Source organism: Anomaloglossus baeobatrachus, chromosome 3 (genome assembly GCF_048569485.1).
Source record: "Anomaloglossus baeobatrachus isolate aAnoBae1 chromosome 3, aAnoBae1.hap1, whole genome shotgun sequence".
Taxonomy (NCBI): domain Eukaryota; kingdom Metazoa; phylum Chordata; class Amphibia; order Anura; family Aromobatidae; genus Anomaloglossus; species Anomaloglossus baeobatrachus.
The window spans coordinates 335828860-335856356 of NC_134355.1; the positions used below are offsets into that span (position 1 = coordinate 335828860).

At 47.4% G+C, this 27497-nt stretch overlaps 1 protein-coding gene across 4 annotated transcripts in view; it reads left to right on the forward strand.

Moving 5' to 3' along the window:
• The window catches only part of HACE1 (HECT domain and ankyrin repeat containing E3 ubiquitin protein ligase 1), a 141031-nt gene that overhangs the window by 12380 nt on the left and 101154 nt on the right, over window positions 1-27497 (forward strand). For all 4 annotated transcript variants that reach the window (XM_075340089.1, XM_075340092.1, XM_075340091.1 and 1 more), the window contains exons 4-7: window positions 474-578; window positions 2508-2583; window positions 3985-4116; window positions 11224-11306. In XM_075340089.1, coding sequence (XP_075196204.1) covers window positions 474-578; window positions 2508-2583; window positions 3985-4116; window positions 11224-11306 — 396 coding nt within the window. The remainder of the gene's footprint in view (window positions 1-473; window positions 579-2507; window positions 2584-3984; window positions 4117-11223; window positions 11307-27497) is intronic.

Below are 27497 nucleotides of genomic sequence, written 5' to 3' on the forward strand. Positions count from 1 at the left end.
CCTGTTGCTCCACCGCCACGTTTCAGTGCTCTTCATCATTTTCTACTTGCTACTTAGCCGCAGTCACGCTATCTACCCATATGATCGCTGCAGCCAATCACTGGTCTCAGCGGTGATGCTGAGGTGGACTCTATAGTCAATGGATGACTGCAGTGGTCGTATAGAGAATGTATATGGGACTGCTGCAGAGGATAAGCACCAGAGCGACTGCACCGGAACAACAGGGGAATCATTAGGAAAATGTTTTATTTTACTACATTTACTGCCTTGGTGTGAAGATTTGTGGATTCTGGAAAATCTCTTCAGCATTACTGACCAAACAATATCATGTAATTACAAAGTGGTACTCCATGAGCAGCAAAATGAGAACATAGTCTAGTATTTTATATTGTGAAACGTATTTATTTACTTGCCTTTACAGTAGTAATATGCACCAATTTTATTTGAAGCTTTACTCGTTGATGTTTTTCCAGTTGTGGCTCTGTGGAGTGTTTAGTTTTGCTTCTGAAGAGAGGAGCCAATCCAAACTATCAGGATATTTCAGGATGCACACCTCTGCATTTGGCGGCTCGAAACGGGTATGTGTTCAAGATCTGTTTGAGGGGATATCTTAATTTAAAGTGTACCCATCATTTTAATTTTGAATTTCATAAATCAATAGTACACATGATGATAAGCAACTTTGTGCTGAGATAGATGGTAGATCTTACTGATGAGATTTGGAGGATGGGAGGAGCTAGAGACAGTGGGAGGAGCTACAGACAGCTCCGCCTCTCCTTTTTTCTCTTTTATCTACATAAAATCTCATCAGTAACAACTGCCATCTATTATCTCAGTAATGGGAGTTTTCATAATGACTGATCAATTCTGGCAGAGAAAGAAGCAAATTTGTCTGATAAATCAATAGTACACATGAAAATAAACAACCGTGTAATACTTATGAGATAAAAAAAATAAAATAACGGTTACGCCTTACAGGTTTAGGATTTCAGAATACAGCGATGTGTTTTGTTTTTTTTTTGACTCTTGCTCAGTCAGTGTTTTCGCTAATTGACAGCTCACTTTTTCCATCTTGCTCTCCCCATACTGGGATGTCATGCCTCCTCAACCCCTTCACGACCCATGACGGATCCGCGCACATATCAGCTGTTTTTAACATCTGACATGTTAGCCTGCAAGTTACAAGTGGAATCGCTTCCGTCTGCAACTTTTAACCCCTTACATCTCGCTGCCAAAGTCTGGCAGCGAGATGTATATGTGCGCGGCCATTACTTTCACTTACCGCTGCCCCCACCGGAAGTCACGTGCGTGATCACATGAATTACTTTCGGTTTCACTCTGCCCGAAGACAAGTGAAGCAGAAAGTGAGCATATCTGCTGTTTACAGCTGTATAGCTGTGATCAGCAGATGTGGCAGAGCGATTGGATTGTTGATCCATATAGCTCCCTAGGGGGACTAGTAAAATAAAAAAAGTGAAAAAAAAAGTTTTAAAAAAATTAAAAAAAACCTAAAAGTTCAAATCACCCCCCTTTCACCCCATTGAAAATGAAAGGGTTAAAAAAAATAAAAAATATACACATTTGGTATCGCCGTGTTCAGAATTGCCCGATCTATCAAAATGTAAAATTAATCAATCTGATTGGTAAATGGTGTAGCGGCAAAAAAATTCCAAATGCCTAAATTACGTTTTTTGGTCGCCGCAAGTTTTGCGCAAAATGCAATAACAGACAATCAAAATGTAGCATCTGCGTAAAAACGTCAGCCTGAGACGCAAAAAATAAGACTTCACTGAGCCATAGATCCCAAAAAATTTGAATTCTACGGGTTTCGGAAAATGGCGCAAAAAGTGCGCCACTTTTATTGGACAAGCTTGTGAATTTTTTTTAACCCCTTAGATACAAGTAAACCTATACATGTTTGCTGTCTACAAACTCGCACCGACCTCAGGCATCACACCCACACATCAGTTTTACCATATAGTGAACATGGTGAATAAAATATCCCAAAAACTATTGTGCAATCACACTTTTTTTGTAGTTTTTCCACACTTGGATTTTTTTTGCCGTTTTCCAGTACACTATATGGTAAAACGTATGGTATAATTTAAAAGTACAACTCTTCCAGCAAAAAACAAGCCCTCATATGGCAAGATTGACGGAAAAATAAAAAAGTTACGGCTCTAGGATAGAAGGGGAGCAAAAAAAAAAAACGGAAAAGCGGAAAGTGCCCGGGGGCTGAAGGGGTTAGCTTCCCTTTCTTCCTTCTATTGCTGAGAGGGTTCTTTTCAGTCACTGCAGCATGTGGTTTGACACAAAACACTTTTTTGCATCCTCCCTTGTATAGTAAAGTTTCAATACGTTGATGACTTACTGCCTCTGGATCTAAGCTTTTCTGCTAAGTGTGGGTGGGATTTTGAAGACCTCATCAATGTGTATTGTACCAGACCCACAGCGTCACCTCTGAACTCCCCATTATCTATTGGTAACTTTGTGTATAATTCTTACAGGCAGAAGAAATGCATGAGCAAACTCCTGGAATATAACGCAGATGTCAACATCTGCAACAATGAGGGCCTGACTGCAGTAAGTGAATATAATACATGTGCAATTAGACGTAATTTCATTTTTTTAAACTCCAGCTGTATCACAATCTCCATCCTTATTGTGAAAATAGCCAAAAACTTTGCATTTTCAGAAGGTCTATTTTTTTTTCCCCCAGCTGCAGTTTATTTAAAGAGAACTAACCACCAGGATTTTGCAATCTAAAGTAAAGGCAGTGCCATACAGGCAATGTGATGCTGAATCCATGCATACCTGTTGTAGAAAGATGGGTTGCTTGATTGCTGAAATATCTGTAATCAAATTTGCAGCAAGCAAGGATACAATCTTTCTACAACAGGTATGCCTGGATACAGCATCCTAGTGCCAGAGTGACACTGACTTTACTTCATATAGCAAAAACCTGGTGGTTCCCTTTAAATAGTTACTCACCCTCCCGGGGCCGAGTGCTGGTTCTTCACTGCTGCTCCCAACGTTTTATTGTTTGCTGCGCTAAAGTCTTGTCAACAGTGCTGCAACCAATATGTGAGCTAAGCGACTCTGCCCGAGTAGACGGAAGGCCCCTCTAAAGGCCCAGTCACACACAACGACTTACCAGCGATCCCGACAACAATTCCACCTGATAAGGATCGCTGGTAAGTTGCTGGGAGGTCGCTGGTGAGATGTCACACAGTCAGACCTTACCAACGACGCAGTAACAATACAGGTTGCAGTAGCGACCTGTATAACGATCTCGGCAGTCATTGGGACCCTGTCAAACAGCATCAAACACAGCGATGTGTCCTGCCCAGCAGGACATCACCTTTGAAGAATATGGTCCAGACCATTCGGCAATGACTAGCGATCTCACCGCAGGGGCCTGATCGCTGGTAGGTGTCACACATAACGAGATCGCTAACTGGATCGTTAAAGCATCACAGAAACTGTGACTCAGCTGCGATCTCGTTAGCGATCTCGTTGTGTGTGACGGGGCCTTAAGAGCCGCTGAAGTCACTAATTGTCTGCTCTGCTATCAATGTGATGTTAGCGCTGTAGCTAGTACCTAACACCGTGAGTAGCAGCAGAGAGACTCAGCTGTAGAATCAGGGAGATGACCAGAGTTTTCTGAAAGAGGATTAGCCCTTTAAGTTCCTGATACAAGTGCTGAGAACTAGTGATGAACGAGCACTGCCGAGCTCGGGTACGCAAAACGAGCAAGTTGGACACTTGGATGGGCTCGACTGAGTATAATGGAAGTCAATAAGAAACTTGAGTTTTTCTAAAAGATCTTCCTTTATTCTTGGTACTTGAGTTGAACCCATCCAAGCGTCTGACTTGCTCGTTCCGAGCACATGAGCTGGGTAGTGCTTGCTCATCACTACTCAGAACTGATGTGGTAGGTTTTGTATTTTGTTTTTCATGGACATTCCTTGTCTCCTTTCATAGATTCATTGGCTGGCAGTTAATGGCCGGACAGAGCTCCTGCATGACCTCGTGCAGCACGTTAGCAATGTGGATGTGGAAGATGCCATGGGGCAGACTGCACTGCACGTCGCCTGTCAAAATGGACACAAGACGGTATGTCTGCTTCTAGGTCTTATTTCATCTGAGATGAATGGTTTACAATTGTAAGAAGAAATGCTGTTGTGCTATATTGTACAGTGTATCAAATAGGCAGGTGCTTTTCTAATGTATAAGTAACTCCCTGTTTTTATTTTTTAGATGTATATATGTATAGATTCCGAAACCATACATTTTGTAATATACATGTACTATCTTATACCAGTATAGTCGGTGGTGTTCATTAATAGCGCTTGGTGTCAACCATGTGACCCAACATGTCATGTGACTGCAGGTGTTTGGTTAGATACATGTACTGGGTGAACACATGGGACTGCATGGACTAACTGAATATGGCAACACATACAATAAAGTGTGTATATTGTTATAGAAATAGCCACTAATAGATCACTTTATATAAAATGGACAATCATATTGGAACACCCCAACTTAACATGACCGGGAGCTTTTATGGCATCCCATTCTAATTCCAGCAGCTGAAGCAGTTTCCACTCTGTGAAGGCTTTCTACAAGATTTTGAGAATTTTCCCATTCATTCAGAAGATTATTTGTGAGGTCAGACACCGATCTTGTATGAGAGGGCTGGGCTCTCAGTCTCCATTCTAATCCATCCTAAAGGTTTTTGATGAGGTTGACATTAAGGATCTCTGACAGTCAGGTTTGGCCACATGATGCCCCCCAAGTATGTCTTCATGGACCTAGCTTTGTACACTGTGTCGCAGCCATGTAGGAACAAAAGACTTTTCCCACAAAATTGGAAACATTAACTTATCCAAAATGTCTTGGCATTGTGAAAAGTTAAAGGGGTGTTCCACTACTACGACCTGCTGTGATAAGTCCTATCTCTTCCTATCAATCACTTGTCTAATATACTGTTACTACATTCTATTCGATGAGCACATCCTTGTGTGGGTTATAAAACCTTTTTTTGTCATGTAGTCACTGATTCCTGCACTGTTACTTCCAAGCTAGGCCCCGGAATGACATGAGGATGTCCCTGATAGGACTGGAGCTGCCTTCCAGTGATTCACAGGCGTATGAGCAGACATGTCTCATACAGAGGACAGTGAAGTCTTGTCTGAGCTTTGCGATGTGTGGTGCAGTCTGACTCCATCAATGCTTCGGCACGCTAGCCCCTTAAGCTGACAAGCGTTGCGATATGCTTTCTTTTCTAATTTCTTGTCATGTAAAGGGCAGGCACGCCACAGCAAAAAGGCAGGATCCATGCAGAGGAGGACAGTGAAGTTGGTCATCTGAGAATGTATGCTTAGACTCCTGACCGCAGAAAAACCACCTCCTTCACCAAATTGTACACTTGACACAGTGCAGTCGTTAGCATTCTCCTGGAATTCGCTAAACAAAGATTTGTCTGTGGTTCATAAATACTTCCACGTTTCAAAAATGCCTCTCGCAGCTGATCGTAGAATAAGTTAGCAGTGTTACAGAGGTGGCATCTTAGTCAATCTCAAATTAAGTGAGCTCTTTAGAACAAGCTCACAAATGTTTGGAGTAGACTTCATGCTTTTGTGTTTCTTTGACATGATTGTTGTCAAGCTGTCATTAAAGTATATTGTTTTATCAGTTTGCTGGCCTGGAATATTCAGGCTTCTGTTAACACAACGCCAAGTAGAAAAGACATAATCAATAATTTTGGAGAAGCAACTGGGTTGCTCTTCAATCTGGGAATGGATATAAGGCCATTTCCAAATAATTTTTCATCATTCTTCTGTCATAAATTATTCACAAGTGGGAAGCTCTTCAAGACAGTTGACACACATTCTAGTAGTGGACGTCCCTGCTAGTTCACCCTAATGTAAGACACTACCAGGCACAGAGAAGTTGCATAAAAAATACCCAAGGTCTACAGCTGAGACTCTAAAGGCCTCAATTAGCATGATAAATGTTCAAGTTCATGACTGTACAATTAGAAAAAGATTGAACACACATGGATTGTTTGGTAAGGTTGCCAGGAGAAAGGCTCTTCTTTTCAAAATTAACCTGGCACAATATCTAAAGTTTGCAAAGTTGCTTCTGAACAAACCACAAGATTTCTGGAGCAAAGTATTTTGGACAGATGAGGCCAAAGTGGAGATTTTTTAGCCATAATGTTTTTAACTTTGTTTGGCGCAAAACACCAAACACTACATATCACATCACTGTCAAGCACGGTGGTGGAGGGATGATGATTTCGGCATGTTTTGATGCCACAGAACCTAGAAACCTCGCAGTCATTGACTGAACCAGGAACTTCTGTATATACAAAAATCTAGAATGAGATGTAAGGCCATCTATCCAAAGCTAAAGCTTATCTGAATCTGAGTCATTCAGCAGGACGAGGATCCCAAGAACACCAGCATATGTACATCAAAATGGATGAAAAAGAAAACCAACAAGGTCTTGAAATATCTGTTAGACCATGTACTCACATTAAGTATTCAGTGAGTTTTTTTACCTCAGTATTTCTAAGGACACATGCAGTTAGACCATGTACTCACATTGAGTGTTTGGTGAGTTTTTTACCTCAGGATTTGTAAGCCAAAAACAGGAGTGGAACAGAGGAAAAGTGTAATAGAAGCACGGGCACCACTTCTGTATTCTTCACCCACTCCTGGTTTTGTTTTACAAATACTGAGGTAAAAAAAATCATCAAATACTCAGCGTGTTCATGTGGCCTTAGGCGGGCTTTGCACACTACGACATCGCAGGTGCGATGTCGGTGGGGTCAAATCGAAAGTGACGCACATCCGGCGTCACTTGCGATGTCGTAGTGTGTAAATCCTAGATGATACGATGAACGAGCGCAAAATCGTCGTCATCGTATCATCGCTGCAGCCTCCGACATTTCCATAATGCCGGGGGAGCGACAGGTGCGATGTAGTTCCTCGTTCCTGCGGCCGCACACATCGCTGTGTATGAAGCCGCAGGAGCGAGGAACTTCACCTTACCTGCCTCCCGGCTGCAATGAGAAGGACGGAGGTGGGCGGGATGTTTACATCCTGCTCATCTCCGCCCCTCCACTTCAATTGGCCGCCTGCCGTGTGACGTCACTGTGACGCCGCACGACCCGCCCCCTAAGGAAGGAGGCGGGTCGCCGGCCAGAGGGACGTCGCACGGCAGGTATGTGCGTGTAAAGCTGCCGTAGCGATAATAATCGCTACGGCAGCTTTCACTATATATCGAACGTGCGACGGGGGCGGGACTATCGCTGCAGCATCGGTAACACATTGTTACCGATGTTGCAACGTGCAAAGCCCGCCTTAGTGTCCAGACCTCAACCCTGTTGAAATGCTGTGGTAGAACCTCAGAGGGATATTCCACCCCTGGTCAAACTTTCGATAAGCAGTACAGCTTGCTGTATGCTAACATTGTATAATATACACGCTTAGTTTTCAGGACCACTAGCCAGTTCAACTGGTTGTCTTGTCATCTCAAGCATAATAGGATTTGAATACTTGTGGTCTTGTGTTGACTGAATACATTTCTGCTTTTTCAGTTGGCTAGCAAAGCCAAATCTTAAATGTGTATATTAAACACTGTTTGTATTTGGCGAGCTCCACTGTTTGCTGTGAGTAGGAGCAGTGATGGAAAGTTCCTTTAAGAGAGCCCGTGTATAAACAAATGCCCACAAACCGCAACAAACATTAAGCAATGTTGTAAAGAGATGGCCAAAATTCCTCCAGAATAATGAGAGAGACTAATGAAGTCATATCGAGAACCATTGCTTGACGTTCTTACTGCTAAAGGTGGTTCTACAAGATATTGATTCGTGGATGTACTTTGTTTCCCCCCTGACACTGCTTTGTCATTTGTTGTTGGTTCATCTTGGGCTGTAGTTGCCTAACTTTTAGGCCTTCTGGTAGATACCCAGAAGGATACTGCAGACCAGCTACTATTCTTTTGATAGATGCTCTGCAGCAGCTGCTACACATTGCACTTTGCAGTTCTATTCATGGTGTTTACATCCCACCGCTGGAGCAAATAACAGCTGATCGTTGGTGGTGCAGGACCACTACTGTCAATCAAACATTGATAACAGAGAGCAGTAGAGATGGGTTTCAAAGCCACGCCAATGACCAACAGATCATGAAAGCTTAAGATTAATGTTGCTTTATTTCATGCACAGGTCTACGCGTTTCAGGAGACTCAACTCCCTTCCTCAGGACAAACTGGCAAAGAACATCAAATCTTTGATGTTCTTTGCCAGTTTGTCCTGAGGAAGGGAGCTGAGTCTCCTGAAACGCGTAGACCTGTGCATGAAATAAAGCAACGTTAATCTTAGGCTTTCATGATCTGTTCGTCATTGGCGTGGCTTTGAAACCCATCTCTACTGCTCTCTGTTATCTGCCTTATGGGGACCGCTGCCGTGGCTTGGAGTTACATGCTGTTATAGGAGTTGTGACTTTCACAACCCCTTTTGGTGAGTAGTATTGCTCATTGTCTCACCCTGTATATATTGGGGTAAGACTCTATTGCGCTTCTTTTTCCACAGTTTCTCATGACCTATGTTATGGATAGGTCATCAATATATTATGCCTAGACAACTCCTTTAAGTTATATTACTTACTTTGTAAAGCTTATTTATGAGTTTTTTTTTTCTCTGTGTGACTTTGACCGTGATCAAAAGTATATTAGTAATTTGAATAGATTTATATTTGCAACTCGTCTAAAGAGGACATCTCTTGTTACAAGCATTAACAAGGTTTTCCCATGAACAAAGTTGATTTTAAAGTTAATTTTAATCTATAGATCTTAAAATCATAATATTTTCCACAGTTGGATGTATAAAAAAAAAAAAAATGTTCCTATGCTGAGATTTCATATGTGTCTCTACTATGTACTGTGTAATGACAGTGTCTGATCGTACAGGGACATGGTCTGATCATACCACATCTCCTGGGCAGGGGAGGGAATAAGAGAATAAAGATATTACAGCAGGAGGTCATAGCTGATTCTTTTTATGAGGTAAAACATTTCCCTGCCTGTTTTTAAAAATTGTTTTACCTCAAAGAAAGGAATAATTTGCGATCCCATGCTGTAATGTTTATATACTTTATTACTTACTCCTTTCCCCAGGAGATGTGGTATGATCAGACCATAGCCCTGTACGGTCAGACACGGCCATTACACAGCACAAAGCCGGGGCACATATATAAGATTATCTCGGCACAGGAGCTTTTTTTTTTTTTTTTTTTTTGTTAATACATCCAATTGTGAAAACTATTTATTCCGAGATCCATTGATTAAAATTTACTTTTTTTCTCTTGGGAAAACCCCTTTAAGTAACACATGCATTTTCTTTTTTGTTTCTCAGGACATTAGCATTTGATGTTTATTATTTGTCCTGTTTTTTTCTTTTGTTAATTGCTGACTTGTAGATAATAGAAGCATAATGGACAAAATATATGGGGGTATTTAGTGTAAAGTAAGTGATTGTCAGTGGGACTGTCGATTGCCATTGTAAGGGGGCTCTCCTGAGTTTCTTGATGGGAATGTACATTATGGTTTGGCATCGCCCATGATGATGGTGTTAAGCAGTAAACACAATACAGTGGAACCTTGGTTTACGAGAACAATCCGTTCTGGGAGTGTGCTTGTAAACCAAGTTACTCGTCTAGCAAAGCAAAATTTCCCATAGGAAATAATGGAAACTCAGACAAGTCGTTCCACAACTTGTTCAATGTCCCTATTGTGCCATTCCACACATGCACAAACACGCAAACACACGCACACACACATATTATGCTCACCTTACCTTCCGTTCCATCGCCACCATCCCGGTTCTTGTAGTTCGCCGGTACAGGATGTGTATCGAGTAACCATCGCGACCGATGCTGTAGCTTACGCTGCCAGAGCGCTGACGTCAAAGGCATGAGCCGCTTGCCTCTGATTGGCCAGCGCGCTGCCTTTGAGAATCGACTGACATCAGAAGTTCCTCCATCGTCGCGATGGTTACCCGATACACATCCTGTACCTGCGAACTACAAGAACCATGAGGCCGGTGATGGAATGGAAGGTAAGTTGAGCATAATATGTGTGTGTGCGTGCATGTTTGTGTACGTGTTTGTGTACGTGTTTGTGCGGACTACAAGAGTAGGTCAGATCGCGGAACCGGAAGTGTGTGCGGTGAGTATTTGCTCGTACAGCAAAGATTGCTTGTAAACTTGAGTTACAAACTTACAGCAAGCTTTGCTCGTATAGTAAAATACTCAGGAGAGGAACCTCAAGACCCACCTCTTCCAACAAGCCTACAACCTACAATAGCCCTCAGTCCAGTAGACCACTGCACAACCAGCTCTGTCCTCACCTATTGTACCATCACCCATTCCCTGTAGACTGTGAGCCCTCGCGGGCAGGGTCCTCTCTCCTCCTATACCAGTCTGTCTTGTACTGTTAATGATTGTTTTACGTATATACCCTCTTTCACTTGTAAAGGGCCATGGAATAAATGGCGCTATAATAATAATAATACTTGCACACCAAGTTACTCGTAACCCGAGGTTTAACTGTACTGCTGCCCAGTCGTCTTTGATCATCCATTCTTTATTAGTCATGGGTAAGAATACCTGTGACCTCAGTACATGAAATTTTTTTTTTGGTTGGCCTGAAATATCTTCTAATTTTCGACGTAGAAGTAGAGCAACCATTCAGATGCAGTTTTCAGACTGCTAGGGCCATCTGCTGGTGAACCTCTGCAATTGTGTGGATCGTCCACGCTCATCACATGCATTTGTCTAACATCAGAACTAAACCACCAGTGTGAAGCTTTCTGTGAGAGCAGAGGGAGAGGAGAGGGTCTCCTAAGGTGTCATATGGATTCCTTGTGATATGTATAATCCTATGGGCATATATGTATAAGCAAGTATATTATAAAACTGGAAAAAAAGCGCTAGCAGACTAGGAACCATAACCATATTTTCTACTAAGAATTATTTATTATTATTGCAAATTGCATTTCTTTTATAGATGACAACAAAATCTTTCTGGATGACCCCCATGAAGACATAATATTGCAGATTAGCTGTACTGGATTTTGCAGCATTACATAGTCTATAATTCATGCTTGCACTAAACTTCCATTCTTGTACTTCTTTGATTTTCTTCTAGACCGTGTCATGTCTATTGGACAGTGGAGCAGATATAAACAGACCTAATGTCTCTGGAGCCACGCCATTGTACTTTGCATGCAGGTAAGATATGCGAGTTATAAGGGGAGAGGTGGCACTACAGACCATTTCTGAGATTACAAGCCTGTATGACCATGTCGTTGGACTTCATTGACCTTCGTAGAGTCAGACTCCTTCTTAGGCTATGTGCCCACGCTGCGGAAAATGCGCGGATTTTGCCGCGGATTTTTCGCGGATTTTGCCGCGGATTTTCCAGAAATCTGCAGCACAGCTACTCCCCAGCCATTTCTATGGCATTTGGGAAATGCTGTGCCCACGCTGCGGATTTTTCCGCAGCGGAAATCGTGCGGATTTTCGTGCGGAAAAATCTGCAGCATGTCAATTACTGTTGCGGATTTCTCCGCAGGATCTCATATACTTACCTGCCTTGATAGAGACCCGAGTCACTTCTCCGTCCGGTGTAGTGGCAGCGCGGTGGATCCAGCCAGGTACAGGAAGGAAGAGGTGGGCGGGGCCTGCACGAGCTCCGGTCATGTGGCAGCCGGAGCTAGTTCAGGCCCGCCCACCTCCAGCACAGTGAACCAGACGCTGCCTGACAGTGACCCGGCCGCCGGAAAGCGAGGTGCTGCATGACGGAGGTAAGTATGAGCACCCCGATCACTGCAGCACTTGTTCTGCATTGAGGATGCAGTGCCGAAGCCATGGTACTGTATCCTCAATGCAGAAAGCCCGCACCATATCCGCACGATATTCCGCAGCATGGAAACAGACAAAAGTTGTGGTGCTGTTTCCTGGGAGCACCTGAGGAATGTCTTGCGGATATATCCGCAGGACACTGTCCCCGTGGGCACATAGCCTTACTGTTCTCTACAGCAATAAGACATCTATAGCTAGCACATACAGTTAGGTCCAGAAATATTTGGACAGTGACACAATTTTCGCGAGTTGGGCTCTGCATGCCACCACATTGGATTTGAAATGAAACCTCTACAACAGAATTCAAGTGCAGATTGTAACGTTTAATTTGAAGGTTTGAACAAAAATATCTGATAGAAATTGTAGGAATTGTACACATTTCTTTACAAACACTCCACATTTTAGGAGGTCAAAAGTAATTGGACAAATAAACCAAACCCCAAAAAAAAATTTTTATTTTCAATATTTTGTTGTGAATCCTTTGGAGGCAATCACTGCCTTAAGTCTGGAACCCATGGACATCACCAAACGCTGGGTTTCCTCCTTCTTAATGCTTTGCCAGGCCTTTACAGCCACAGCCTACAGGTCTTGCTTGTTTGTGGGTCTTTCCGTCTTAAGTCTGGATTTGAGCAAGTGAAATGCATGCTCAATTGGGTTAAGATCTGGTGATTGACTTGGCCATTGCAGAATGTTCCACTTTTTTGCACTCATGAACTCCTGGGTAGCTTTGGCTGTATGCTTGGGGTCATTGTCCATCTGTACTATGAAGCGCCGTCCGATCAACTTTGCGGCATTTGGCTGAATCTGGGCTGAAAGTATATCCCGGTACACTTCAGAATTCATCCGGCTACTCTTGTCTGCTGTTATGTCATCAATAAACACAAGTGACCCAGTGCCATTGAAAGCCATGCATGCCCATGCCATCACATTGCCTCCACCATGTTTTACAGAGGATGTGGTGTGCCTTGGATCATGTGCCGTTCCCTTTCTTCTCCAAACTTTTTTCTTCCCATCATTCTGGTACAGGTTGATCTTTGTCTCATCTGTCCATAGAATACTTTTCCAGAACTGAGCTGGCTTCATGAGGTGTTTTTCAGCAAATTTAACTCTGGCCTGTCAATTTTTGGAATTGATGAATGGTTTGCATCTAGATGTGAACCCTTTGTATTTACTTTCATGTAGTCTTCTCTTTACTGTTGACTTAGAGACAGATACACCTACTTCACTGAGAGTGTTCTGGACTTCAGTTGATGTTGTGAACGGGTTCTTCTTCACCAAAGAAAGTATGCGGCGATCATCCACCACTGTTGTCATCCGTGGACGCCCAGGCCTTTTTGAGTTCCCAAGCTCACCAGTCAATTCCTTTTTTCTCAGAATGTACCCGACTGTTTATTTTGCTACTCCAAGCATGTCTGCTATCTCTCTGATGGATTTTTTTTCTTTTTTTTCAGCCTCAGGATGTTCTGCTTCACCTCAATTGAGAGTTCCTTACACCGCATGTTGTCTGGTCACAGCAACAACTTCCAAATGCAAAACCACACACCTGTAATCAACCCCAGACCTTTTAACTACTTCATTGATTACAGGTTAACGAGGGAGACGCCTTCAGAGTTAATTGCAGCCCTTAGAGTCCCTTGTCCAATTACTTTTGGTCCCTTGAAAAAGAGGAGGCTATGCATTACAGAGCTATGATTCCTAAACCCTTTCTCCGATTTGGATGTGAAAACTCTCATATTGCAGCTGGGAGTGTGCACTTTCAGCCCATATTATATATATATATAATTGTATTTCTGAACATGTTTTTGTAAACTGTTAAAATAAAACTTGTGTCACTGTCCAAATATTTCTGGACCTAACTGTATATATATAGAGAGAGTGGTAAAGGCCACACTACTATAGAGAGTAGCAGTGTGACCAAAGTTCCCTGTATTTATCATAAAAAATTCTTTTTACGCTCATGTAAATGTATTACATGCCTAGGGGTGGCACTTGCCTTCGATTCAGTGATGATTAGTCTGGCTCCCTCTTCAAATTATGCATGCCCCCACATTGTGATTGATTGCCATGACTGGCAATCTCACATTTAATACCTCTATTGTGCACTGTGCCTCTGCTGCCCGGGCATGCTCACTGAATCTGGTGTACATCCCCAGATGAATTTCATATGTACGCATGCCCTGGGCCTTCTCACGTTTCCTTGGGAGAGTGCCCAGTAAGTGCCCAAAGCACGTGAAGTGAATCTGGGGATGTAGAACCAAATTCTGTGAGGCGCAGTTCACAAGTGTGGGATTATTAGTGTAGAGCAAGTAGTTGACTATTTTAACTCGCTATGCTGTTAGTGAGTACTGTCCACTACTTGCATATTTGTTACTAGTAGCAGGTGCAATGTAAGTCAATGGGAAATACTCTCTAAGTAGCGAGTAACCCAAAAGCAGTACTATTCGCTACTCACACGAAAAGTAGGGCTTTTGGTTACTCGCTACTTAGCGAGTATTTCCCATTGACTTACATTGCGCCCGCTACTCGTAACGAATATGCGAGTAGCGGACAGTACTGTCTAACAGCATAGTGAGTACGAATAGTCAACTACTCGCTCAACACTAGGAATTAATGTGCGTTTACTGATATGTCAGCCAGTATTGGCAATCAATCACAATGAAGGGGACGTGCATAATTTGGAAACTGAGCTTGACTGATCATAATTAAACCAAAGACAAGCGCCACCCCTATGACTGGAAGAAAAGGTGTATAACATGGATATGAAATACATATACATAGCATAATAGCGTTGTTTTTTTTCTTTGTCGCTCCATTGGGAGACCCAGACAATTGGGTGTATAGGCTATGCCTCCGGAGGCCGCACAACGTATTACACTAAAAGTGTAAAGCCCCTCCCCTTCTGCCTATACACCCCCCGTGCTCCCACGGGCTCCTCAGTTTTTTGCTTTGTGCGAAGGAGGCAGACATGCACGCATAGCTCCACAGATTAGTCAGCAGCAGCTGCTGACTATGTCGGATGGAAGAAAAGAGGGCCCTTAACAGGGCCCCCAGCATGCTCCCTTCTCACCCCACTCTTGTCGGCGGTGTTGTTAAGGTTGAGGTATCCATTGCGGGTACGGAGGCTGGAGCCCACATGCTGTTTTCCTTCCCCATCCCCCTTAGGGCTCTGGGTGAAGTGGGATCCTATCGGTCTCCAGGCACTGAGACCGTGCTCCATCCACAGCTCCTGAGGACTCTGCTGGATAGGAGCCGAGTATCGTTCAGGGACATGGCCCTGCTACTTTGAGGTACTCTGTGTCCCCGTGGGGACTGCGCACAGCGACACTCCAGCATTGCTGGGTGTGCTAGTGCACCGGGGACCGCGGCGCTGACCGCGTTTGTGCCATTACACACTGCAGCATCGCTGAGTGTGTTACTGTATGGGGACTACCGCGCTGACCGCCGCTGCCATTGTTATCACTGCGGCGCGGCTGGGACTGTTAGTGCGCCGGGGACTTCCGCGCAGACCGCGCTTATACGGCGGCCGCGCTTATAACTCGAGTCCCCAGCTTTTGGGCCTAGTCTCTTTTTCTTCCCGCCCCCAGCCCTGCCAGTCAGGGGAAGAGCGGGACGCTGTACAGCACGGCAGCACTGAGGGCTGGAGCATGCTTTGCATACTCCACCCCCCTCACTGTGCACAGTGGGGCACCAGTTCCCGCACTTTCTGGGTCACGCCGACGGCTCCCTCCTCTACTCAGGACGCCGGCAGCCATTCCTGTCAGCTCCTCGGACGCTGCAGAGGGGAGACAAGCGCTGGGGGACCCAGGCAGGGATTCTGGTGGCCACACAACCGCTTTAAGCGGACGGTAAGCAGCACCTCAGGTGCTGGCCACACTTGGTGCAGAAGTGTAATTATAGTTTATATGTCTACAGGCTATACTTTACACTGTATGGTGCACAGTTGATTTCTAGCTATATACCCTGTTGTGTTGCTCAAAGGAGACAACAGCATGGCGCCCACAAGAAGCAGGGGTGCCAAAACACAGGCTTACTATGCTGCCTGCGCCGCATGTACAACCTCGCTACCGGCAGGTTCCACTGACCCTCATTGTGTGCACTGCTCGGCCCCTGTGGCACTTACTCAGCCGGAGCCTCTGCTAAGGGGGGCACAGGGGGAACAACCAGCTAACACTGTCCAGGTGACAGGGACGGAGTTCGCAGTTTTTACTGACAGACGTTCTGAGACTATGGCTAAGATTCTAGAAGCTTTGCAGTCCAGACCGGTATCTCAGACCATGGGCACTGTGGAATCAGTGCCCCCTGGTTCCCCTCAGTTGGAACAACAATGTTCCCCCGGGGTGTCTCATAGATCCCAGGGTGAGGTCTCTAACACGGACCGCAGCCCCAGCCCGCCTAAGCGAGCTCGCTGGGAAATCCCCTCGACCTCATCACATTGTTCAGGGTCTCAGAGGGATGACTCTCTGTATGATGAAGCGGAGGTAGCTGATCAGGATTCTGAGCCTGAGGCCGCTCTCAACCTTGATACTCCTGATGGTGACGCCATAGTGAATGATCTTATCGCGTCCATACATCAAATGTTGGATATTTCTCCCTCGGTTTCTCCAGCGGAGGAGTCAGCATCTCAGCAGGAGAAATTCCGTTTCAGGTTCCCCAAGCGTACAACGAGTATGTTTCTAGATCACTCCGATTTCAGAGTGGCAGTCCAGAAACACCGAGTTTGTCCAGATAAGCGTTTTTCCAAGCGCCTTAAGGATACACGTTATCCCTTCCCCCCTGACGTGGTCAAGGGCTGGACTCAGTGTCCCAAGGTGGATCCTCCAATCTCCAGACTGGCGGCTAGATCCTTAGTTGCAGTTGAAGATGGGGCTTCACTCAAGGATGCCACTGACAGACAGATGGAGCTCTGGTTGAAATCCATCTATGAAGCTATCGGCGCGTCTTTTGCTCCAGCATTCGCAGCCGTATGGGCACTCCAAGCTATCTCAGCGGGTCAAGCGCAAATTGACGCACTCACACGTACGTCTGCGCCGCAAGTGGCGTCCATAACTTCTCAAACGTCGGCATTTGCGTCCTACGCTATTAATGCTGTCCTGGACTCTGCGAGCCGTACGGCGGTTGCAGCCGACAATTCGGTGGCAATACGCAGGGCCTTGTGGCTACGGGAATGGAAGGCAGATTCGGCTTCCAAAAAAGTGCTTAACCGGTTTGCCATTTTCTGGCGACCGTTTGTTTGGTGAGAGGCTGGATGAGATCATCAAACAATCCAAGGGAAAGGAAACATCCTTACCCCAGGCCAAACCAAAATTACCCCAACAGAGGAGGGGACAGTCGAGGTTTCGGTCCTTTCGGAGTGCGGGCAGGTCCCAATTCTCCTCGTACAAAAGGCCTCAGAAGGATCAGAGGAACTCCGATCCATGGCGGTCTAAGTCACGCCCTAAAAAGACCGCTGGAGGTGCCGCTACCAAGGCGGCTTCCTCATGACTTACGGCCTCCTCACACCGCATCCTCGGTTGGTGGCAGGCTCTCCCGCTTTTCCGACATTTGGCTGCCACAGGTAAAAGACCGTTGGGTGAGAGACATCCTGTCTCACGGTTACAGGATAGAGTTCAGCTCTCGTCCTCCGACTCGATTTTTCAGAACATCTCCGCCTCCCGAGCGAGCCGATGCTCTTCTGCAGGCACTGGGCACTCTGAAGGCAGAAGGAGTGGTGGTCCCCGTTCCTCTTCAGCAACAGGGTCACGGTTTTTACTCCAACCTGTTTGTGGTTCCAAAGAAGGACGGGTCTTTCCGTCCTGTCCTGGACCTAAAACTGCTCAACAAACACGTAAAGGCCAGGCGGTTCCGGATGGAATCCCTCCGCTCCGTCATCGCCTCAATGTCCCAAGGAGATTTCCTTGCATCGATCGATATCAAAGATGCTTATCTCCACGTACCGATTGCTCCAGAGCATCAGCGCTTCCTGCGCTTCGCCATAGGAGACGAACACCTTCAGTTCGTGGCACTGCCGTTCGGCCTGGCGACAGCCCTACGGGTTTTCACCAAGGTCATGGCTGCAGTAGTGGCGGTCCTCCACTCTCAGGGTCACTCGGTGATCCCTTACTTAGACGATCTGCTGGTCAAGGCTCCCTCTCAAGAGGCATGCCAGCACAGCCTCACCGCTACTCTGGAGACTCTCCAGAGTTTCGGGTGGATCATCAATTTTCCAAAGTCACATCTGACACCGGCCCAATCGCTGACATATCTTGGCATGGAGTTTCATACCCTCTCAGCGATAGTGAAGCTTCCGCTGAACAAGCAGCGTTCACTACAGACGGGGGTGCAATCTCTCCTTCAGGGTCAGTCACACCCCTTGAGGCGCCTCATGCACTTCCTGGGGAAGATGGTGGCAGCAATGGAGGCAGTCCCTTTCGCGCAGTTTCACCTGCGTCCTCTTCAATGGGACATCCTACGCAAATGGGACAGGAAACCGACGTCCCTCGTCAGGAGCGTCTCCCTCTCTCAGGCAACCAAAGCTTCCCTTCGGTGGTGGCTTCATCCCACTTCATTATCGAAGGGGAAATCCTTCCTACCCCCATCCTGGGCGGTGGTCACGACGGACGCGAGTCTGTCAGGGTGGGGAGCAGTTTTTCTCCACCACAGGGCTCAGGGTACGTGGACTCGGCAAGAGTCATCACTTCAGATCAATGTTCTGGAGATCAGGGCAGTGTATCTGGCCCTAAAAGCGTTCCAGCAGTGGCTGGAAGGCAAGCAGATCCGAATTCAGTCGGACAACTCCACAGCGGTGGCTTACATCAACCACCAAGGAGGAACACGCAGTCGGCAAGCCTTCCAGGAAGTCCGGCGGATTTTGATGTGGGTGGAAGCTACGGCCTCCACCATCTCCGCAGTTCACATCCCGGGCGCGGAAAACTGGGAAGCGGATTTTCTCAGTCGCCAGGACGCAGGGGAATGGTCCCTTCACCCGGACGTTTTTCAGGAGATCTGTTGCCGCTGGGGGATGCCGGACGTCGACCTAATGGCGTCCCGGCACAACAACAAGGTCACGGCATTCATGGCACGTTCTCACGATCACAGAGCTCGGGCGGCAGACGCCTTAGTTCAGGATTGGTCGCAGTTTCAACTCCCTTATGTGTTTCCTCCGCTGGCACTGTTGCCCAGAGTGTTACGCAAGATCAGGGCCGACTGCCGCCGCGCCATCCTCGTCGCTCCAACATCGTCCCTCCTTACAAACGTCCGTTGGAACCCTGGGATCTGAACAGGGTGCTGATGGGTCTTCAGAAACCACCGTTCGAGCCAATGAGGGATATTTCTCTCGCACGCCTTTCGCAGAAAGTGGTTTTCCTAGTAGCAGTCACTTCACTTCGGAGAGTGTCTGAGCTAGCAGCATTGTCATGCAAAGCCCCTTTCCTGGTGTTTCACCAGGACAAGGTGGTTCTGCGTCCGGTTCCGGAATTTCTCCCTAAGGTGGTATCCCCTTTTCATCTCAATCAGGATATCTCCTTACCATCTTTTTGCCCTTATCCAATTCACCAATGTGAAAAGGATTTGCACTTGTTAGATCTGGTGAGAGCACTCAGTCTCTACATTTCTCGTACGGCGCCCCTGCGCCGCTCGGATGCACTCTTTGTCCTTGTCGCTGGCCAGCGTAAAGGGTCACAGGCTTCCAAATCAACCCTGGCTCGGTGGATCAAGGAACCAATTCTCGAAGCTTACCGTTCAGCTGGGCTTCCGGTTCCCTCAGGGCTGAAGGCCCATTCTACCAGAGCCGTGGGTGCGTCCTGGGCTTTGAGGCACCAGGCTATGGCTCAGCAGGTGTGTCAGGCGGCTACCTGGTCGAGCCTGCACACTTTCATGAAGCACTATCAGGTGCATACCTATGCTTCGGCGGATGCCAGCCTAGGTAGGCGAGTCCTTCAGGCGGCGGTTGCCCACCTGTAGGACGGAGCCGTTACGGCTCTATTATGAGGTATTATTTACCCACCCAGGGACTGCTTTTGGACATTCCAATTGTCTGGGTCTCCCAATGGAGCGACAAAGAAGAAGGGAATTTTGTTTACTTACCGTAAATTCCTTTTCTTCTAGCTCCAATTGGGAGACCCAGCACCCGCCCCTGTTTTTTTGTGTACACATGTTGTTCATGTTGAATGGTTTCAGTTCTCCGATATTCCTTCGGATTGAATTTACTTTAAACCAGTTTATAATTTTTTCCTCCTTCTTGCTTTTGCACCAAAACTGAGGAGCCCGTGGGAGCACGGGGGATGTATAGGCAGAAGGGGAGGGGCTTTACACTTTTAGTGTAATACTTTGTGCGGCCTCCGGAGGTATAGCCTATACACCCAATTGTCTGGGTCTCCCAATTGGAGCTAGAAGAAAAGGAATTTACGGTAAGTAAACAAAATTCCCTTCTTTTATGATAAATACGGGATACTTTTGTTTGGAAAACAAAAAAACATGTTAGTGATCCAAATTGCATCACTAAAAAGGTATTAATATCAAAAAAGGATGTGACAGGTTCCCTTTAACGTAGCCCTGCGGTGATGTTATTAAAGCAGAAGGTCTTGGCAGGGTGATGCCCACATATTATCTATAATCGCGTTTATAGAAAGAAGTAAATGTCAAAGTCTGGAACAGAAGGCCACTGAGAAAAACACAGGCTTGTTGCAACCCCTTAAAAGCACCGTTGATCAGTTTTGGCTTGGTTAATGGGACCCCCACTTATTGCTCCAACCATCATCTTATGGATCAGCGTGCACACAGTAATATACAGATAATGTTCATTATCTCAACCCAGTCTGCATCATCATTTTGACACATGAACAGCAATGATAACTGCAACCAAATGCATCATATTTTCACACATGCAGTATATCACAAAAAGTGAGTACACCCCTCCACATTTGTGCAAATATTTTATTATCTTTTCATTAGCCAACACTGAAGATATGACACTTTGGTACAATGTAAAGTAGTCAGTGTACAGCTTGTATAATAGTGTGAATGTGGTGTGCCTTCTAAATAACTCCACACACAGCCATTCATGTCTAAACCGATGGCAACAAAGTTAGTACACCCCCATGTGAAAATAGACAAATTGTGTCCAGTTAGCCTGTCTGTTGTTATTTAGAGGGTACACCAATTTACACTTTTATTTATACAAGCAGTACACTGGCTACATTACATTGTATCAAAGCATCATATCTTCACGGTTGTCCCATGAAAAGATATAATAAAACATTTACAGAAATGTGAGGGGTGTACTCACTTTTGTGCTATTCTGTACATACATTTATGCATAAAGTTGACACTTGAATGACTTTATACCTGACAAAGCTATATGTGAAATCCGTGTTGGGTGCATTCATCCTGACTGGTGGAGTGGATGCTACATGCCACTGTGCACTTTACCTTCCATTTAACATGATGGGTTTGTGTTTTTCTTAACATTTGGATCTCCATTTTTATATACTTTGACTCCATATTATTACCACAATATACTCTTCATGGAAAAACATTTTTTGCATGTTTTTCTTTTTCGCTCTATTGGGAGACCCAGACAATTGGGTGTATAGGCTATGCCTCCGGAGGCCGCACAAAGTACTACACTTAAAAGTGTTAGGCCCCTCCCCTTCTGCCAATACACCCCCCGTGCTCCCACGGGCTGCTCAGTTTTTTGCTTTGTGCGAAGGAGGTCAGACACGCACAGCACAGCTCCACAGATTAGTCAGCAGCAGCTGCTGACTAGGTCGGATGGAAGAAAAGTGGGCCCATATGGGGCCCCCAGCATGCTCCCTTCTCACCCCACTTTTGTCGGCGGTGTTGTTAAGGTTGAGGTATCCATTGCGGGTACGGCGGCTGGAGCCCACATGCTGTTTTTCCTTCCCCATCCCCCTTAGGGCTCTGGGTGAAGTGGGATCTTATCGGTCTCCAGGCACTGAGACCGGGCTTCATCCACAACTCCTGTGGAGCCTGATGGATAGGAGCCGATACCGTTCAGGGACATGGCCCTGCATCTTAAAGGTACTCTGTATCCCTATGGGGACCGCGCACGGCATCACCTCAGCTTTGCTGGGTGTGCTAGTGCACCGGGGACCGCGGCGCTGACCGGGTCTATATGTGCCATTACACACTCAGCGTCGCTGAGTGTGTTTATATGTAAGGGCTACCGCACTGACCGCCGTTGCCACGGGACACTGCGGCGCGGCTGGGACTTGTAGTTCGACGGGGACTTTCACGCGACCGCGCTTTTACGGCGGCCGCGTTTATTACTACAGTCCCCGGCTTCATTGCGGCCTAGTTTCCCTTTTTTTCTCCCGCCCTCAGCCCTGACAGGCAGGGGAAGGGCGGGACGCTGCACGGAGCGAGCAGCAATGAGGGCTGGAGGATGATTTACATGCTCCACTCCCCTCACTGTACACAGTATGAGCGCCCGTTTCGCGCTCTTTCTAGGCCACGCCCACAGCTTCCTCAGCTCGTCAGGACGCTGCAGCCATTCCTGTCAGCTCCACCGACGCTGCAGAGAGGGACATATTCATGGGAGACCCAGACACGGTCTCTGGTGGCCTCACAACCGCTTAGGCGGCTGGTAAACAGCACATGTGGTGCTAGCCCCATGGTGCTGTATTGTATGGGTACATTATTTGTGTACTGTATATAATTTACACTGTATGAGCACAGTTCTTTCTGGCTATATACCCTATTGTGTTACTCAGGGAAAACTATAGCATGGCGCCCATAAAAGGCAGGGGTGCCAAAACACAGGCTTATTATGTTGCCTGCGCCGCATGTAAGACCCCACTACCGGCAGGTTCCACTGACCCTCATTGTGTGCAGTGTTCGACCCCTGTGACACTTCCTCAGCCGGATCCTCTGCTAAGAGGGGCCCAGGGGGAGCCACCTGTTGACACTGTCCAGGTGACGGGGACTGAGTTTGCAGCCTTTAAGGATCATCTCTCTGAGACTATGGCTAAGATACTAGAAGCCTTGCAGTCCAGACCGGTATCTCAGCAAAGGGACTCTGTTGAATCATTGTTCCCTGACCCCCCTCAGTTGGACCAACAATGTCCTCACGGGGTATCTCATACATCCCAGACGGAGGGTTCGGACTTAGAACCTAGCCCCAGATCGTCTAAGCGAGCCCGCTTAGAATTTCCCTCGACATCATATTGTTTAGGGTCTCAGCGGGGGGATTCTCTGGTTGATGATGCGGAAACAGCTGATCAGGATTCTGATCCTGGGAGCGCTCTCAATCTTAATTCCCCAGACGGGGACGCCATAGTGAATGATCTTATTGCATCCATTCATCAGTTGCTGGATATTCTTCCCTCAGCCCCTCCGGCGGAGGAGTCTGATTCTCAGCAGGAGAAATTTCGCTTCAGGTTCCCCAAGCGTACACAGAGTATGTTTCTAGACCACTCTGATTTCAGAGAGGCAATCCAGAATCACCATGCTTGTCCGGATAAGCGTTTCTCTAAGCGCCTTAAGGATACACGTTATCCTTTTCCCCCGGAAGTGGTTAAAGGTTGGATTCAATGTCCCAAAGTGGATCCTCCAATCTCCAGACTGGCGGCTAGATCCATACTTGCAGTGGAAGATGGGGCCTCGCTTAAAGATGCCACTGACAGGCAGATGGAGCTCTGGATGAAGTCCATCTATGAAGCTATCGGAGCTTCTTTTGCCCCAGCATTCGCAGCCGTATGGGCGCTACAAGCTATATCAGCAGGTCAAGCGAAAATTGAAGCGGCCGCGCCACAAGTGGCTTCCATTACCTCCCAGACCTCGGCAATTGCGTCTTACGCTATGAATGCTGTCCTGGACTCTGTGAGCCGTACGGCAGTTGCGACCGCCAATTCGGTAGTAGTCCGCAGGGCCTTGTGGCTACGGGAGTGGAAGGCAGATTCCGCTTCCAAAAAAGCGTTTAACCGGTTTGCCAATTTCTGGCGACAGGCTCTTTGGCGAGCGCCTGGATGAAATCATCAAACAATCCAAGGGAAAGGATACATCCTTACCCCAGCCCAAGCAGAACCTCTCCCAACAGAGGAGAGGGCAGTCGAGGTTTCGGTCCTTTCGGGGCGCGGGCAGGTCCCAATTCTCCTCGTCCAAAAGGTCTCAGAAAGAACAAAGGAACTCTGATGCATGGCGGTCTAAGTCACGTCCTAAAAAGGCCATTGGGAGCACCGCTAACAAAGCGGCTGCCTCATGACTTCTACCTCCTCTAGTAGCATCCTCGGTCGGTGGCAGGCTCTCCCGCTTTTGCGACACCTGGCTGCCACAAATAAAAGACCGCTGGGTGAGAGACATTCTGTCTCACGGTTACAAGATAGAGTTCATCTCTCGTCCCCCGACTCGATTCTTCAGGTCTTCTCCGCCTCCCGAGAGAGCCGAGGCTCTTCTGCAGGCGCTGGGCACTCTGAAGGCAGAAGGAGTGGTGGTCCCTGTTCCTCTTCATCAACAGGGCCACGGTTTTTACTCCAACTTGTTTGTGGTCCCAAAGAAGGACGGGTCTTTCCGTCCTGTCCTAGACCTGAAACTTCTCAACAAACACGTAAAGACCAGGCGGTTCCGGATGGAATCCCTTCGCTCCGTCATCGCCTCAATGTCCCAAGGAGTTTTCCTTGCATCGATCGATATCAAAGATGCTTATCTCCACGTTCCGATTGCCCCAGAGCACCAGCGCTTCTTGCGCTTCGCCATAGGAAACGAACACCTGCAGTTCGTGGCACTGCCATTCGGCCTGGCAACAGCCCCACGGGTTTTCACCAAGGTTATGGCTACTGTAGTAGCGGTCCTCCATTCTCAGGGTCACTCGGTGATCCCGTACTTGGACGATCTGTTGATCAAGGCACCCTCTCTAGAGGCATGCCAACACAGCCTCGACGCTACCCTGGAGACTCTCCAGAGTTTCGGGTGGATCTTCATTTTTCCAAAGTCAAATCTGACACCGGCCCAATCGCTCACATACATTGGCATGGAGTTTCATACCCTCTCAGCGATAGTGAAGCTTCCGCTGATCAAGCAGCGGTCACTACAGACAGGGGTACAATCTCTCCTTCAAGGCCAGTCACACCCCTTGAGGCGCCTCATGCACTTCCTGGGGAAGATGGTGGCAGCAATGGAAGCAGTCCCTTTCGCGCAGTTTCACCTGCGTCCTCTTCAATGGGACATCCTACGCAAATGGGACAGGAAGCCGACGTCCCTCGACAGGACCGTCTCCCTCTCTCAGGCGACCAAAGCTTCCCTTCGGTGGTGGCTTCTTCCCACTTCATTGTCGAAGGGGAAATCCTTCCTACCCCCATCCTGGGAAGTAGTCACGACGGACGCAAGTCTGTCAGGGTGGGGAGCGGTTTTTTCTCCACCACAGGACTCAGGGTACGTGGACCCGGCAAGAGTCCTCGCTTCAGATCAATGTTCTGGAAATTCGGGCAGTGTATCTTGCCCTGAAAGCGTTCCAGCAGTGGCTGGAAGGCAAGCAGATCCGAATTCAGTCGGACAAATCTACAGCGGTGGCATACATCAACCACCAAGGCGGCACACGCAGTCGACAAGCCTTCCAGGAAGTCCGGCGGATTTTGATGTGGGTGGAAGCCACGGCCTCCACCATATCCGCAGTTCACATCCCAGGCGTGGAAAACTGGGAAGCAGATTATCTCAGTCGCCAGGGCATGGACGCAGGGGAATGGTCCCTTCACCCGGACGTGTTTCAGGAGATCTGTTGCCGCTGGGGGGTGCCGGACGTCGACCTCATGGCGTCCCGGCACAACAACAAGGTACCAACGTTCATGGCACGGTCTCAAGATCCAAGAGCTCTGGCGGCAGACGCCTTAGTTCAGAATCGGTCGCAGTTTCAGCTCCCTTATGTGTTTCCTCCGCTGGCACTGTTGCCCAGAGTGTTACGCAAGATCAGGGCCGACTGCCGCCGCGCCATCCTCGTCGCTCCAGACTGGCCGAGGAGGTCGTGGTACCCGGATCTGTGGCATCTCACGGTCGGCCAACCGTGGGCACTACCAGACCGACCAGACTTGCTGTCTCAAGGGCCGTTTTTCCATCTGAATTCTGCGGCCCTCAACCTGACTGTGTGGCCATTGAGTCCTGGATCCTAGCGTCTTCAGGGTTATCTCAAGAAGTCATTGCCACTATGAGACAGGCTAGGAAACCAACGTCCGCCAAGATTTATCACAGGACGTGGAAAATTTTCCTGTCGTGGTGCTCTGCTCAGGGTTTTTCTCCCTGGCCATTTGCATTACCTACTTTTCTGTCCTTCCTTCAATCTGGACGGGAAAAGGGTTTGTCGCTCGGTTCCCTTAAGGGACAAGTTTCAGCGCTCTCTGTGTTTTTTCCAGAAGCGCCTAGCTAGACTTCCACAGGTACGCACGTTCCTGCAGGGAGTTTGTCACATCGTTCCACCTTACAAGCGGCCGTTAGAACCCTGGGATCTAAACAGGGTGCTGATGGTTCTTCAGAAACCACCATTCGAGCCAATGAGAGATATTTCTCTCTCACGCCTTTCGCAGAAAGTGGTTTTTCTAGTAGCAGTCACTTCACTTCGGAGAGTGTCTGAGCTAGCAGCGTTGTCGTGCAAAGCCCCTTTTCTGGTTTTTCACCAGGACAAGGTGGTTCTACGTCCGGTTCCGGAGTTTCTCCCTAAGGTGGTATCCCCCTTTCATCTCAATCAGGATATTTCCTTACCCTCTATTTATCCTCATCCAGTTCACCAATGTGAAAAGGATTTGCACTTGTTAGATCTGGTGAGAGCACTCAGTCTCTACATTTCTCGTACGGCGCCCCTGCGCCGCTCGGATGCACTCTTTGTCCTTGTCGCTGGCCAGCGTAAAGGGTCACAGGCTTCCAAATCAACCCTGGCTCGGTGGATCAAGGAGCCAATTATCGAAGCTTACCGTTCGGCTGGGCTTCCGGTTCCCTCAGGGCTGAAGGCCCATTCTACCAGAGCCGTGGGAGCGTCCTGGGCTTTGAGGCACCAGGCTGCGGCTCAACAGGTGTGTCAGGCGGCTACCTGGTCGAGCCTGCACACTTTCATGAAGCACTATCAGGTGCATACCTATGCTGCGGCGGATGCCAGCCTAGGTGGACGAGTCCTTCAGGCGGCGGTTGCCCACCTGTAGGAAAGGGCCGTTTTACGGCTCTCTTACGAGGTATTATTTTACCCACCCAGGGACTGCTTTTGGACGTCCCAATTGTCTGGGTCTCCCAATAGAGCGAAAAAGAAGAAGGGAATTTTGTTTACTTACCGTAAATTCCTTTTCTTCTAGCTCTAATTGGGAGACCCAGCACCCGCCCCTGTTTTTTTGTGTACACATGTTGTTCATGTTGAATGGTTTCAGTTCTCCGAGTTTCCTTCGGATTGAAGTTAAACCAGTTTATAATTATTTTTTCCTCCTTCTTGCTTTTGCACCAAAACTGAGCAGCCCGTGGGAGCACGGGGGGTGTATTGGCAGAAGGGGAGGGGCCTAACACTTTTAAGTGTAGTACTTTGTGCGGCCTCCGGAGGCATAGCCTATACACCCAATTGTCTGGGTCTCCCAATTAGAGCTAGAAGAAAAGGAA